The 14,962-nt window shown below is 54.4% G+C and overlaps 1 protein-coding gene across 2 annotated transcripts in view; it reads right to left on the bottom strand.

Annotated features, from left to right (window-relative positions):
* Nucleotides 1–10,433: 10,433 nt before the first annotated feature.
* Nucleotides 10,434–14,962, bottom strand: part of UNC5B (unc-5 netrin receptor B) — a 79,828-nt gene continuing 75,299 nt past the window's right edge. For both annotated transcript variants that reach the window (XM_033130793.1, XM_033130794.1), the window contains 4 exons: nucleotides 13,829–13,978; nucleotides 13,061–13,225; nucleotides 12,026–12,207; nucleotides 10,434–11,277 (listed from right to left, as the gene is read on the bottom strand). In XM_033130793.1, the coding sequence (XP_032986684.1) occupies nucleotides 11,112–11,277; nucleotides 12,026–12,207; nucleotides 13,061–13,225; nucleotides 13,829–13,978 (663 nt within the window). In that variant the 3' untranslated portion in view covers nucleotides 10,434–11,111. The remainder of the gene's footprint in view (nucleotides 11,278–12,025; nucleotides 12,208–13,060; nucleotides 13,226–13,828; nucleotides 13,979–14,962) is intronic.

Genomic DNA, 14,962 nt, shown 5'->3' with positions numbered 1-14,962 from the left:
TTGTTCAGAGTCACACAGCTAGTCAGTGCCAGAGCCAATCCAAATGGATGCCTTTCTGCCTCCAGAGCCCGGCCAGAGACTCCATCAAAGGTGGTTGGGAATTGGGGTCCTTATCTCACCTAAAGTCTGGTGACATGTAGGTGACTAAGCAACAGGAGGAGCTTGAATATTAAAGAAAGTCAACCCTGCAGATGCTGAGCCCTCCCGGCATGGGGTTTGTGGGCCGGTGTCGCCCTCTTGTGGCCTTGCCCTGTCATTGCTGTGCTCATAGGTTGGGCTGGCTCAGCGGGGCTGCATTTCCTGTTGTGCAGGGTTTACTGGGCTCCCAAGCAGGGCGCATGGATCCTGGGAGATAAGGAATCCTCCATAGTTCTCTGCTCCCACATCACTAAAGCAAGTCTCCACTCTGACTCTCACCGCCGCTCCCTGCCGTGCTCAACTGCTCCCTCTGGGAAAGTTCTGGACCTGCTGGAGACTCCAGTCCTTCACCCCGCTCTATCCCCTCCATGCGTGAGGCATCTTTCCTTCCACCCTGGGCCAGCGTAGATATACGGTCCATCATTTCAGTAACATCTTAGCAATACTCTAAACTCCCACGTGCCTCCTCTCCCAATGGCACCGCTGGCTAAACCTGAGTGAACAAACCTACTCGTTCGTACACCTGAGTGAGTGAGCCTCGCTGGAGAAAGTCCCCAGCAGGCTGGTGGTTCCCCCCGAATCCATGGTTACCAGCCCGAGATGGGCCTCCGGGATTCCAGCAGTCCCACAATATCTTAGCTTCTGCGCTCTGCAAGCACTGTTGCCACCTTCCTCTTCCATTCACCTCAAACCCCTGAACACACCCCATCCCAAGGTGGCCTTGCCTCCTGCCGCTACCTGACAGAAAAGAAACAGAAGCCACCACAGGGGAACATCCTCATTTCTCAGCACCAACTCTGGCCCCATCAGCTCTTGTTTTTCTCTCTCTCCCCTAGTTATACTGTCTTTCTCTGCCACCATTAGAGCTGTGAAGTCTTGTTTAATGTAAGTGGGATTGTGTCAGACTGAGGCTGAACCTGGCCTACCACCCACACTAGCTCTGGGGCGCAGGGCGTGCCAGGCTCACCTCTGTTTGCAGGGGGCCTGCACCCTGCCTGGCCCAGAGTGAGCGACTGCTGAATGACTGACTGAATGTATGAACAACCAGGAGCTGATTTACTTGGGAAGATCCAAGACGTTGAAGAAATGGAAGGTAGGCCAGAGAGAGGTGGAAGGGGCCAGGATGATGACTGGGGTCCCCGTTGGCTCATGTGGGTGGATGATGGAGCTTCTACTAGGACAGACAGAAAATGCTAGCAAAGACCAGGTTTGGGGACAGATCACGAGTTCTGATTTGCAGTGTTGAATTTGACTTGCCTTTGAGGCACCAGGGGGCGATGTCAGGTAGACAGGCTGGGGCCGGAGGCCTAAGACAGGGTGCTGTCTGTTCTGGGTGGTAGTTGAAATTGTGGATGTGGATGAGATGAACCAGGAGAAAAGGAAGAAGGAGGAAGAAGGAACCCAGGAATGTACCCTACAGAACTCGAAGGTTTAAAGGTTGAGTTAAAAGGAGAGCCTGCAAAAGGACAGGCAAATGGGCAGAGAAAAAGAAGGACAACGAGGAGAATGAGGGGTCTGAGAAACCAAGGGCAGTGTGGCTTTGTAGGAGGAGGGTGGGTAAAGTAAGCCGTGACTCAGAAAGCCCTGTCTTGAGCTCTGCTTACCTTCCCTGCCAGCTCTGCTTCCATTTCTCTAGACAGGGAGGAGCCTTCTGGTTTCAAAGCTGCTCATGAATGGGCCAGAACTTCTTTACTGATGGGCCTGGGAACAAGCCACCTGGCGGGCCTAGAAGGCAGGACGGGCTCATGTCTGGGCCCCGGTGTCTAAGGAGTCTGGGGTCACACTACAGTTGACCACGGCCTCCATCTCCACAAGGGGTCCCATGGGGAGAGTCCCTGGTCACCTTCTGGTCCAAACCAGATGGGTAAGAGGATAATTGCCCTTGGGTCTATGTTTCTCCCTCTGTAAAGCCAGGAAGAGAGTCCCTGCCCTGCCCATCTCCAGTGTGGTAGTAGTGGGGTTGATTCTGGAAATTAAGGAGGGATTGGAGTGAAGGTATTTCTGGAAGGCCAAAGGGTGTGCCATTGTCAGGGGTGGAGCAGGTTGGGTAGGCGGGGTTGCAGCTGGGCTATGTCTTCTACTGCGTGAGGCTGTGGTGCGAGCCCTGGACTGAGAGTCAGAAGAGGACTAGCTCTACACATGTGGCTCCCTGGCCTCTTGGCTACATAAGAAGAAAAGCATGGGGCACCAGTGACGTAATACACTTGAAAGTGCTCTGTGATCTCAGGTGTCTGCAGACACAAAGAGGTATTCCTTCTCATCTTCATCTAATGGGGGCAAGCTTAGGCTGTATAAAAAGAAGTATAGAGCTCAGAATAAAGGAGGTGATAGTAATCATCCAGTGACACACCTGCAACTGCTATTGATGCCGATGATGACAAAATGGAAAAGGGCTAAGACTTATTATTCTCTTAATATTTATACTTACTATCTCATTTAATTCTCACAGTAAATCTATGAAGAAAAGTGTGTCATCCCTATTTATTTTTGAATATCTAAGGTCCAGGGGTTTAAGCAATTTGCTCAAGGTCACATGGTTAGCAGATGATGGAGTCTGGGTTCAAATCCAGGTTAGGCAGACCCCAAAGCTTGTCCCCTTAATCTTGCAGCTGAGCTGGGACCATGAATAATGTCAGGTTCTGTTTCCTGAGCACCCTCAGTGCCAAGCCTTGTGCTTGGGACCTCCCAGATGTTGGTGGTTTTATGCCTCCCACACTCTGCGACAGGGGAACCATCATTATTCCCCTGTGAGAGTCAAAGAAACAGAAGCAGGCCACCAGGACCCTGATGGAGAACAAAAGGGTACATCGATGCTGAAGAACTAGGAGCATTTAGCTGGAAGAAAAACAACTCCAAAGTGGACCACAAGAGCTGTTTTCAAATATTTAAGAAACCGTCAGGGCATAAAAGACTTACACTTATTCCTATTGATTCTTGAGGATGAAATCAGCCCCTACAGTGAAAATAAGTGAGCACTCAATGAATGCCAGCGATTGTTATTACTATTAGGAAGTAGTGAGTTCCCCATTTCTGGAAGTATTCAAACAGATACCAGACAAGCCTACGTTGGGCCATTGTGGAAGGAATTCTGGCATCAGGTGGGGATGGATTAGATGGTGGCCAAGGACACCCACCTCTGCCATCCTTGAAATTTGTGAAATGGATCCTGATGAACCCCTGTAGTTCTCGGGGGGCAGCCTCTGCCTGGTGTAGCCCCTTGAGGTAATCACAGTATTTACTGGGGTGAGTACTAGGCATCTGTCCCTGGGCACCTGGCAGGAGGGGAATTACTGGGACCCAAGGGCCCAGCAGCCAATCCCTGCCCTGGGTTTCAGGCAGAGAAGCTCCTGGGCAGAGGATCAGCCAAGGCCACCATCCCATGAAGGGATGGGAGAGGGCGGCTGGGGCAGGCTCCACTGTAACGTCTGCTGCGAACTGGGAAGAGACGTGCCCAGGAAGTCTGCAGAGAGGGCTCTCTGCGCGGGACCCTGTGCCAGCCAGCAAACGCTTGAATAAGAGCAGCTCTGAGCCTGATCCTCCCCTGCTTCCAAATCTTGTGCAGCTCCCCACAGCCCTGCAGAGCACAAACTGGCCTGCGCAGTGTTAAAAAATAAAAAAATTGAGCCAATAATGACAAATGGAATGATTTCACATACTCATCCTAATCCTAATTTCTGGTTTCTCGAAGCAGGAGGATGGAGCCGTCGTGGGCACTCACTTCTGCTTGGCAACCATGAGATCGCACCCCTAGTGTAGGCATTCCCTTCCGGGGGTGCTGTGTGGTTTCCAGTTAGCCACGGTATCCACTTCTCCCTGTCACTCCCCTACTGCCCGGAGGCCAAACATTTATGCTCCTGTTTCCCTCCAATAGAGACCCATGCTGCTAACAAAAGTGGGAAGTGGGCAGTATGCTGACAGCCTGTCTCCAGAAACAGCCGAGGGGACACATGTCTTTGTGGAGTGAAGTGTTTATGTGGCTGCTTCTCTCACGCACACGACCAAGCAGGCTGGATCCCAGACATTTGTTTTTGACCCCTGCCTGCCCCCTGCCTGCCAACAAAGCCCTGAGGCCCGGCTCTCGGGGACTTCCGTGAGCTGCCCCCAGTGTGGAGCAGATCTGTGTGAACCTGGAGAGAGCGGTGGCCACACAGGGAGCCACACCCCTATGCAGTGGGGTCAGCGTGGCCTCTGTGTCCTTCCCTGTCCCCTGCCCCATCCTCTACTGTCTCTGACTCCACCAGCCCACTCCCCCACTGTGGGCTTTCTCGCTTCCATACCTGTGATCATGCTATTCCTGCCACCTGGTGGCCCCTTGGACCTTGCCCTTCCTGCCCACCCATTTCCACCTGCCTAAGTATGACCCCTTTCCCAGGCAGCCCAGCGGGAATGACCTTCTCCTTTCTTCTTGCTCCCTCATGCTCTGCTGGTACCCCCTCAGGCTGGCTACTCCTCAGGTCTGATGTACTAGTTATGGGGATTGACTTCTCATTCTGTGAGCTGCTTGTGAGCTGCCCAGGCCTGATTCAGCAAGTTCCCTGCCCCTGGGCTCTGTGCATCTATGCATTAGATCAATAAATACTGAATGAATTTCCAGATAGCCTAGACCCTGTCCTTGGGGGAAGCTTCTTAAGCTGAGGAACTGGGACGGGCAGATTCGAACCACCCTCCGTGAGGCCTGGGCCAGGCCAGGCCCTCCTGGCTGCTGGTGCCCCTCCCCCCCCCCCCCCCCCCCCGACTCCCCTAGTCCCAGGTTAGGGTCACTGAGAGCACACCCACTCACACCACCCTCCCCCCATACACATGCTCAAATAGGGCCTCGGACCATTGCAGCACCTCTGGCAGACAGCAGCCTTCACATCTGGCCCATCACCTGCTACCAGGGTTTGAGCATCTTCTCTTAGTAAGAAATTTCGGAAAAGAAAGTCGCTGCAAATTTTTGCCTAAAAGCATCTCCCACAAAATGCGTAATTGAGAAACATCTCGGGGAAACCAAACACTGTTCAAAAATAGCGTCGCTTCCAGAAAGCCTTGCTCACCTCCCCTAAATTCTGTGTGCCCCTCCCCCACGTGTTTCTCTCTCTTTCCTTAGACCATGGGCTCTGAGGGCAGTTTGTACCCAGCCTGGTACCCCCCAGTGACTGACACAATGTGCCCTGTCAGTTGTTGGACAGTGAGCGTGGAACGCTACCCGCTGCCCTGCCAGTTTGTGTATTGAAAAATCAGGACCCGGGAGTCGCCAATCTTGAGCACGTCCTGTCCCTGGAATGTTGTATCCAGGGCAGGGATTATGGTAGGATCAGCATCTCATTAAGAAAGGTCACGGATTCTCCAGGGCCCAGTTTGAAAAAGATTGGGTGTGAGATTCCTGGGCCAGTGCAGGAAGTGACAATGGTTTGATGGCAGCTTTCCCCTAAAGTGATAAGGGAGGGAGGGAGGTATCTGCTGTTGAGAGTGGGGAGTGGTTGGTTGAGTCTGTGAAGGCGGGGGGGTGGGGGGGGTGGGGAGGTGGGGGGGTGGGGGGGTGGGGGGGTGGGGGGGTGGGGGGGCATGGATAGCAGGCAACCTCAGCCCTCCAGTGGCCTGCCTAGGGCGCTGGCTGGACTTTTAAAGGTGAGTTTGGAGTTCCAAGATGGATGGGTTGAGCCTCAGCAACCGAAACGAGATGATCTTAGTAACGACAAGGGAGGCAACAGTTAGGGACCTCCATGGAGACAGCATTAAGGGAACCTGCTATCCACTGGGAAAGCCAGTGTCAGTGTCGACAAAAAGAAGTTCTGAGCAACTATTGGAAAAACAAAACTATTTCATGTTTATACCTCGAAGGGTTGAGGGCCTTGGATAAAATCCATTATATTTAAATATTTACATGTACGAATATGTTTGTATCTGCATAGATCTTCCTGAGAGGATATATGAGAAGTGTAACAATTGCCTCTATGGGGGAGGACTGGGGCAGGGGCAGCGGAGGGAGGGAAGGAAGAAGGGACTGAGTGGGACAGGAGAACGAGGACGATCTACTTTTCACCTATTCTTCTGTACCTTTTGAATTTTTTTATATCAAAGGCATGTATTATAATTTCAATTAAAATGTACGAAAGTCTTGAAAAAAAGTGTTAAAACGAAACTGGATGAGGTCTTCCTGTATCTGACCTTAGATTGGGGTTGGATTTTCTCTTCTTATGGCCCCTAGTGGACAAGGGGGCACCCAGAAACCTTTCATGGCACATCACGCTGGTGGCCTGAGTTTGCCGGCCGTGTCAGGCTGGCCAACTGGCTGGACACCTCACTGGGCAGCCACTACATCACAGGATCGAAATCAGGCCATTTTTATGCTGGGACCAGACCCGATTTGGAGACCTGAGCTCCACAGGACAGAGGGGACCCCCTGAAACAGGGCCACTGCATCGTCCAGCACCTTCGTGCACATTAGGGGAACAAAAGCCCCTCAAGACACTTCTCAGTGGAGAAATTAACGCCAGTATTTTACTAGAACAAGGTCCTTTACTGCCACCTGCTGGGAACATCTCATAGTAAATTTACAAGTCTACAATCTGGGTGCGAATGGTACCACCCCCGCCCCCCTCAGATCCTCTCGTACAGTGCGGAACTTGCTCAACCATGCAAGGCAGCCCTGGGTTCAAAGTCACAGGATCCTAGCCTGCTCATGATTACCCTTCTGCCTCATGAATGCTCAGGTCCCAAGCGAGTGCTCTGAACTGACCTCTCAGCCTCAGCCGCAGCTGGGATACACCCATCTGAACGGCTCACAGGCAGACAGGGTGTCATGCAGGGTCTCTGGGCCCGCTCCCCACAGAATAACTCAGGACATGGTGAGGCCTAAAAGGAACACCCACGGAGCCATAGATAGGGGAGTCATACCACTCTAGTCTCACTGGCGGCTGGGTTGGAGACACAGGAAGCAGGAGCCACACGATCTGCAACCTGCACTCCACACTTCACGCTTGCTAGTGTAGCCACGGCAGTTATATTAGTGGCTAATGGCCAACTAGTCACAGCTGACGGCCATCTACTACCCGAGCCAGCACCTTTCCTCATGAGACTGAGAGCCTGGAAACTGCTCTCTGGGGCTCTGTCCCCACACAGGGACACTGGGGGCTTCCTCTCTGTTGTCTCTCTCACACATCACCTAGTCCATGAAAGGCTCAAATGACTGAGCCCTGAACATACTCCGTGAATGTCTATGCCCTGACGGGATAGCGCAGGCTCGAACTAGCTGTGTGTTCGAGGAGAAATCCTTATTCCTCTCTGGGCGGTCTCCCCTCTGTAAAATGGGGCAGTTGAGTTTCCAGGAACTCTGACAGTGTCCCCCCCACCCCCAAACCCATGGAATTTTGAGTAAGCAGGAAAGTCATTCCCAATTACTGATAAAAAGACAGTCCAGAAGGCAGCAGAATAGAACCTGGAGTTTTTGGGTTTTTTTATTAGACTAGGAAATATAATTTATTTCATAAAAATTAATTTTGTTACAATAGGAATGGTAAACATTATTTACAGGCTGTAGTTTACAGAATACACAGAGGTGGGATTGGGGCCATTCCTGCAGCCCTGCATCCCCCGGACATAAAATCCCATCTACATCCAGGCAGGGGGTCCAGCCCTTTGCCCCCAGGAGAGCTGCTTCCCGACCCCAAGCTCCTGAGCACCTCCCCGCAGAGGGCCTGCTCAGGGACCTCGTTCAGCTGCCTGGTTGCTGGGGGAAGGGGACCAGAGGGCCCTGGATCGTTCTGGAGATGGGGAGTGTCCTCATGCCCTCAGAATGACCCGTGCCCCGGGCACTGTGAGGGAAGGCAGAGGGAGAGGCACATAGAGATACACCAACTGACCCTGTGGACTCAGAGAGGGCAGAAAACAGGCACGCCAACCTCCGGATGTCCCAACTTGGGACCCGAGGAGAGCACTCCATAGGTGGGGACACGTTTTCGGAGGGGCACCTGATGTGCCCGTGGAGAAAAGCATACAGAGTACGCACACACACAGTCACACGCGCAAACACACCTGAGATGAGAGACACACACCCACGTGAGGGCTGTGCAGGCCCTGCAATGGTCGGTACCCAACCCACTGCTCTCAAGGTACACGGGCCACGTGGGGCCGCCTCTCGGGCCCCAGGAAGAGACAGCTCAATCCCACCGTGAGGCGGACAGCGTGGGGTGTAGTCACAGCAGCCTCGGCAGCAAACCCTTTCCCGGCTTCTCCTATAAAGCTGGATAGCTTGAACCCTCCCAGAAGCCTCCAGACAACTGGTTCTGTGCTCCGGGCCCTGGTCCACAATTCCTGGATATCAGATCAGAAATGGTCCCTGGGTGACTAGTCTGGCCTCATCCACCAAAAGCTCTCATCCCAGGCACGGAGCAAGCAGGCTTCTCAGTGTGGCGCTGGGCAGACCTTGGTAACTACCCACTACGGTTCTCATCCGAAACCTAGAATGACAGTGCGCCAGAACCCGGAGGGCGTCAGGTAGCAGCTGTGGGAACTTCTAGGTATAAAAAGAAAATGAGGCCCAGAAAACGCAGTCACATGCCTGCGGTCACACAGTTTAATGGCAAAAGTAAAGCCTGAGTGGTCTTGGGACACCAGGCTGCCCATGGACATTGGAGAGCCTGTGATGGGAATGGCACTGGTAAAGCCCCTGGTGGCCCTGGCTGGGCTAGCACACAGGCCACCACAGCGTGGGCTAGGAGTGACCAGGGAGGCTGAGCCCCAGCAGACAGGTAGCTCTGACAGGGAAGGCTCACTGCCTTTTGCGTGAGGCAGCATCTACACAGACACTGGGGTAAGGAGCTGGGGTCCCAGCCCTGGGGGCCCCCGATGCAGGCCTGATACAAGGAATCCTCTCTCAAACTCCAAGCATGCCCTAGTCTGCCCATGGCCAACCCACACCCCAAGAGAGGCTGGTGGGTGGCGAGACCCCCCCATAAGCCTGCAAGTCCATGGCAGGGAAGAAAGGCTGGGGGTGCTGGCTGGGACTGCAGCCCTAAAACCTGCTTTCCTCCCAGGAGACCAGACTTTCAAAGGCCAGGATATGCCCAGGCTGGTCCCAAAGGCTGCTCACTGACCTGCTGGGACAAGCCCGGCGGTCAGCGCCCAGATCTGTCAGGGGAGCTGGTACCTTGCCTGGGTGCCAAAGAGAGTCCTTTGATGAGGTGTCTGTGCCAGCAGTGAGAGCCTGGCCCCAGTCACTGCCAGCTAGCTGGAAAGGCACAGGGATGCATCCCTCCCCAATCAGGGCCCCTGGTGGCCTCTCAGAATATCCTGGAACAGGCTGGTGAGGGGGTGCCAGCCCCTCCACTCTGTCAACGCTTCTTGTTCAAAGGTTACCTACCTCAAGTTCTCCCAGACTACAGAGGGAGGGTGGAAAGGAGGGGCCTGCGGAGATCAGAGCTGAGAAAATCACCCCCCACCCTTGCTCTTCCACTCAAGGCGGGCGGGAGAGCATGTAACGCACGGCCAGGACACCCACCTCCCAGCCTCCCGGGCCACAGGGCTGCTGCTAACATGTTCCTCAAAACCACACCGAGGCCCAGAAGCTCAGGCTTCTCCTGTTAGAGACGCTTTCTCATCCACCCCGTCTGGAGAAACGGAGGCTATGGAAAGGCGGGTCCTGGATTCCTGGGTTTCAAGAAAATATCCACCTGCTCCCGCCCACCTGTTCTAGACACTGCTAAGTGGGCAGTGTGGGGTTGGCCCTCCCCTGGAGGTGAAAGAGAGAGGTGTCCATGGGGGACTCTCATCCCCCACTTCCTTCTCTGCTGTGGCCCCACTTCTTGGCCACACCTTCTCTGCGGGAGCCACCAGACCATGGCATTGCAAACAGTCTCCCCGGCACAGAGCTGGCCTGGCCTGGCCTGCCTATAGTTTCCATCCCAAGGCCTCTTAACGTGGCTTCCCAGGCCCAGAGGAGCCTATGGGGGGCATCCACCTGGGGCTGTGGGAGGGAGGGTGGCAGGGAGGACCACACCCCACTCCAGAGCCCCAGGCTCCTTGGCTTTACGGATTCAGCATCTGCTTAAGATTTTAGAGGGAAACAAATAGCTTGGCTAAAACCCCATCTGACCCTGTACCTCGGGGGAGACTGAGGCCTTGTAAGAATTTAGTATAAGATGGAATCATTGGCAGCAAAGTATTCCCTGTTCAGTCTCTCTCTCTCTCTCGCTCTCTCTCTAACAAACACACACACAGACACGGCACCACTTGCACACATTTGCTCCTGGCCAGAACCGTGAGCACGTCCACACTCATCCACACTCAAGAAAAGAGTTTTCTATTTTTTTTTGTTTGTTTTTCATTTTCTTTTCTTTTCTTTTTTTTTTTTCTTAAAAAGGACTTATCCAAATATCTGGATAATAAATCATTTGCGTTTCCTAAGAAACTGGGTTTTTCTTTTCCCTTGTGGTTTTGGTCTTCTTCTTCTTTGAGACTTACTAGCAGTCTGAAGCTTTCTTTTTCTTTTCCTTTGAGCTTTTGGACAGGAGAAAGCAGTTTGTCTGAATTGTACTTGACTCTTCAAAGAGGAAAATGGTGTGAAGAGAGGGAGCTTAGGGAGGAGGGAGAAATCAATAGCTGAGGAAGAAAACGAAGAATGAAACGAAAACAAACTGAACCCAGAGGTCCCAGGGCTGTGGATGGGGTGAGGTGGGGTGGAGGGAGGGCCACCCCTTTGCTCCCCTAACTGCTTCCAGAGGCCTCAGCCCCACTCCGGTTTCCCCAGGGAGGTGTGAGGCCAGGAGAGACAGAAGGGGGTGGAGAAGGAACCCCAGGTCCTCCTGACACCAAAGTACATGGATTTCCTAAGGCTGGTCGTGGTCTGAGGGTAGGGCAAGGGAGGAGGTGGAGGGGCGACGCCGGCTGTGAGCTGGGGGGGCATCGGAGGCTGCGCTGCCCCCCAGGAGGCTGCCCGGGCCTCCCTGCGCCCGCCTCCTGCCAGTGCCGACCAGCCCGCAGACTGGGGCAGCTCAGCAGTCCCCGTCGGTCGCCATGGCCACCAGCATCTCACTCTTGCCCATCTCCTCCAAGGCACTTGCCAGGCTGTTGAGGTCTCCATCATCCTGCTGCAGCGCTTCCCAGAGATCCAGGATCACACCCGTGGGGCTTGCTTTCGTGGCAAAGTAGTTCAGGTACCTGGCGGAGGGAAGAAGGACACTGGGCTACCCAAAAGCTCAGCACCTCCCAGAAACCTGGGTGTGGAGGGAGCATGAGGAGGTGGTGGGAGTATGGACTCTGGGGTCCCACAATCCTGGGCCAGAGTCCCAGCTCCTCTGCTTACAGGCTGTGTGGCCCCGGGCAAGTCACTGCCCCTCTCTGAGCTTTATAGTCTCCTCATCTCTAAAATGGAAACTGTCTTGCTCATCATTATTCACCATCTTATTATTATCATTGACAAACCCTGGCCCCAGGAGAGACCGTCGAAACCTAGCACTCCATTCTGTCTTCCTCCTACCTTTATTCCTTGCTGATCTTGCCCCAGCCTTAGATATTTCAGTAAATCCCACCCATTTCTAGTAAGATGTCTTAGACGTGGCATCTGCTCAATGCAGGTTTATTACATGGTTTCTCAATGAGTATAACATCATAATAATGATAATTATTGCCATTGGATTTATCCAGCATTTTAAGTTCTCCGGAAAAGTTTCGACATTAAGATGTCTTCTGTCACTTAGCAAGTATTTCCAGAGCACCTGCTCTGTCCTGGGCTCTGGGGTGCTGATGGCGCTCAAACCCAGCAGGTGTCTGGCTTTATCTGAATGTCACAGACCAGTGGTCGGAGCATGATGCTTCTCAAGCAACAGGCTTTTCAGACTTACCACACCCAAAAGGCCGGTGGGAATGGGCTGTCGTTTGGGTGGGCCAGGCCTGTCCCAACACTCACCGGTCCATGGAGAGCTTCTTCGCCAACAGGCGCCAGTCATTGCCCCGTGAGTTGGGGGCGTCCAGGCTGTTGCATATTTTCTGGCGGATGGACAGCGGGATCTTGAAGGCATAGGGTCCCAGCTGGGTGGTGACCGTGCTGCTGGGGGCAGAGCAGAGGGCATCCAGGGAGCCAGCAGGAGTCTGGAAGGGCAGGGGGCAAGGGTAAGAGGGGCAGAGGGCTCCCCCATGCCTGGTGCTGGGTATCCGCTTCTCCAGCCTTCCTGACTTAAAACTATGAACTCGTGGAGACTCCAGTCACTCCCCGCCCCCATCCTGGGCAGGCTCTCGTTGCTCAGTCAAAGACCTTCTCCCCTGGGGGGTCAGCTCCTGAGGGCCAGGGCTGCGTGCCCGACCCCCAGCCCTCAGGGCCTACACCGTATTAATGGACTGCCTGGGGCGAACGCTAATAAAGCCTCGGGATTACGAAGCCATGAGAAGCCTCAGCCCCAGTCTAATCCATAGGGACCCACTTTTACACACGTGGAAAACAAAGTGTAGCATGGGGAAGCGACTTGCCCATGGTCACGTGCCAAGTGAGTGGCAGGGCTGGGGCTAGACCTATATCCAGTGCTCTTTACACTGCATGGCCAGCAGGGTATAGCACTGTCCCCCTGGGTGGCTTGGCTTTCATGAGCCTCAATCCGGATTTCCAGTGGTGGAGAGCTGCACCCTTGGGCCATGCGATGACCTGATACAAGGGCGATGGTACCTGTCCTCCCTGAAACCTACTTTCTCATCTCCCAGGTGGGGATCACTACTGGATCTGTCTCCCTGGCGGTCGTGAAGATTTAGTGAGAGAGTCTCTGTCGCCTGGCGCATAGTCCATGCCAAGCACAGGGTCGGCACTCAACAAATGGTACCTAGCTGTTACAGCAGAAAGTAACCAAGCCTCCACTCAGACTTGGGAGGTCTCTGTGGGAGAGGGCATTTCCACTCAGATAAGGAGGGAGCGTGGGGAGTCTGCCTGCCGTACCCCAAGCCCTCCAGCCCTCACCTCTGCCAGTGTGGTGTGCAGCTGGAATATCTGGCCTTCCCCTTCCACCTGCCGCACGCAGATCTTGCAGGTGAACTCCGTGGAAGCCAGGCTATGCCTCTCCAGGGTAAAGGTGCAGTGCAGGGCCTTCTGGCTGCCACTCCAGACGTGATAGAAGGGGATCTCCTGGGGAAGGAGGGGCGTCAGGGTCAAGGAGGCAAGGCCAGCCTGCCCCGGCCTCAGGGAATGGAGGCAGAGGGAGGGGGTGGGGCCTGCATCCGGCAGTTCAGGCGTCTCCACCCAGACAGGCAGAGGAAGAGCTGGTCAAGGGCCCTTCAGCTGAGAAAGGGCAGCAGGAGGCACAAGTCTGCACGTGTGTGCACGCCTGGGGCTGCGAAGCTTATAGACGCAGTGGTGTGACGGATGGGTGGGGGCCCCAGGACGCGACCATCATAGAGAAGTTTGGACAGTCTGCCAGGCGTGAACGCTCTTAGAGATGGTAAGGCCCTTTTGAAGGTGATGTGGGCAGACATTTGTGCGTGGGACTGTGTGACAGGAGTGGGGGTGTGAGTGTGGCTTCAATGGCACCAAGTGTGGGGCTGTGCCGAAGCAGGACTGGGAGGGAGTGTGGGGTGGGGGGAGCCAGACAGAGATGGAGGGGCAAGTCTGCAGGGCCGAGGGAGGAGCAGGGCCTGCGTCTGGGAGGGGGAATTGCTCTTCCCCGAGTGGACCCCCAAGTGTGTCCCCGTCTCAGCCCCAGCCCTCCCCCGCCTTTGGCCCAGCCCTCACCTGGTACTTGGCCAGCAGCTTGCTCCTCCAGTGGGCATGGGGAATGTCATGGAGGGAGAGGCGCAGGTTATGGTAACTGTCTTTAAACAACAGAGGTTTGGGCTCCTCCACGAGGTAGCCGCCCAGGGTCCGCTCCAGCTCCAGCACCTCCTGTGGACCGGGGGACAATGGGAAGCGGGAGTCAGTCCCTCATACTTGGCCAAGGGGCCCTTTCCTACTACAAGCTTGGGGCTTGGGACAGACCTGGGCAGAGGGAACCAGGCTGTAACACTGAGGGCAGGGGCCCATCTGAGCACAGGGCTGGGCGTTTGGTAAGTGCACATAGAAGGCTTACTGGAGGGTACATGGATGGATGGATGGATGGATAGATAGATGGATGGATAGATGGATAGAGACGGACAGATAGAGAGATAAACATAAAGATGGATATACACATGGATGGCTGTAAGACAGAAGGGCAGACGGAAGGAAAGGTAAATGGATAGATGTGTAAAGGTTGGGTGGACGGATGGACTGCTGACGGGATGAGTACACAGATAGACGGGCAGCAGCGGGATGGAGAGATGGAGAGATGGACTGGGGCTGAATAAACCAAGATGCCATCGTGTCAAAATGTGGCAACTTCCCTCTTACTCTCTAGTCTATTCTCTGCCCAAACCTGGACATCAGTCAATGCCCCAGGATTAAGAGCCAGGCTACAAGGCCATTTCCCAGGGGTCTCCAGCCCATTACAGGCCTCATGGAATTTCAGGCCAGTGTGGTCCCTGCAGGAGACCCATGAGGCCTTTTCACCTCTGTTACATCAGTCGTCAACTTGGAGTTTGAGACAAGTCACATGAGACTGGGAGAGAAAGGAGCTGGAAAAGGACACCCGGAACAGGCATCCTCCAGGTCAGCGCCCGTGCCCAGGAGACAGGTTCCAAATTCCTTGGCATGGCCCCAGGGATGTTGGGAAGCTCCGCCCCATCTCTCTCCATCACACACTCACAGCCCCGCATGCTGTGATCACATGGATTGACGCAACTGCCTTTGCATAAGCTGCTGTGTCCTGGAATGCCAGGCACCCTTCTCTGTCCGGGATGCCTACTTGTCCTTTGGAGCCCATCAGCTCTGCTGTGGAGCCTTCTCAGACTC

This window comes from Rhinolophus ferrumequinum, chromosome 16 (assembly GCF_004115265.2).
Source record: "Rhinolophus ferrumequinum isolate MPI-CBG mRhiFer1 chromosome 16, mRhiFer1_v1.p, whole genome shotgun sequence".
Lineage (NCBI taxonomy): Eukaryota > Metazoa > Chordata > Mammalia > Chiroptera > Rhinolophidae > Rhinolophus > Rhinolophus ferrumequinum.
Note: the sequence above shows the minus strand (reverse complement) of the source record. Positions and strands in the feature narration are given on the sequence as shown.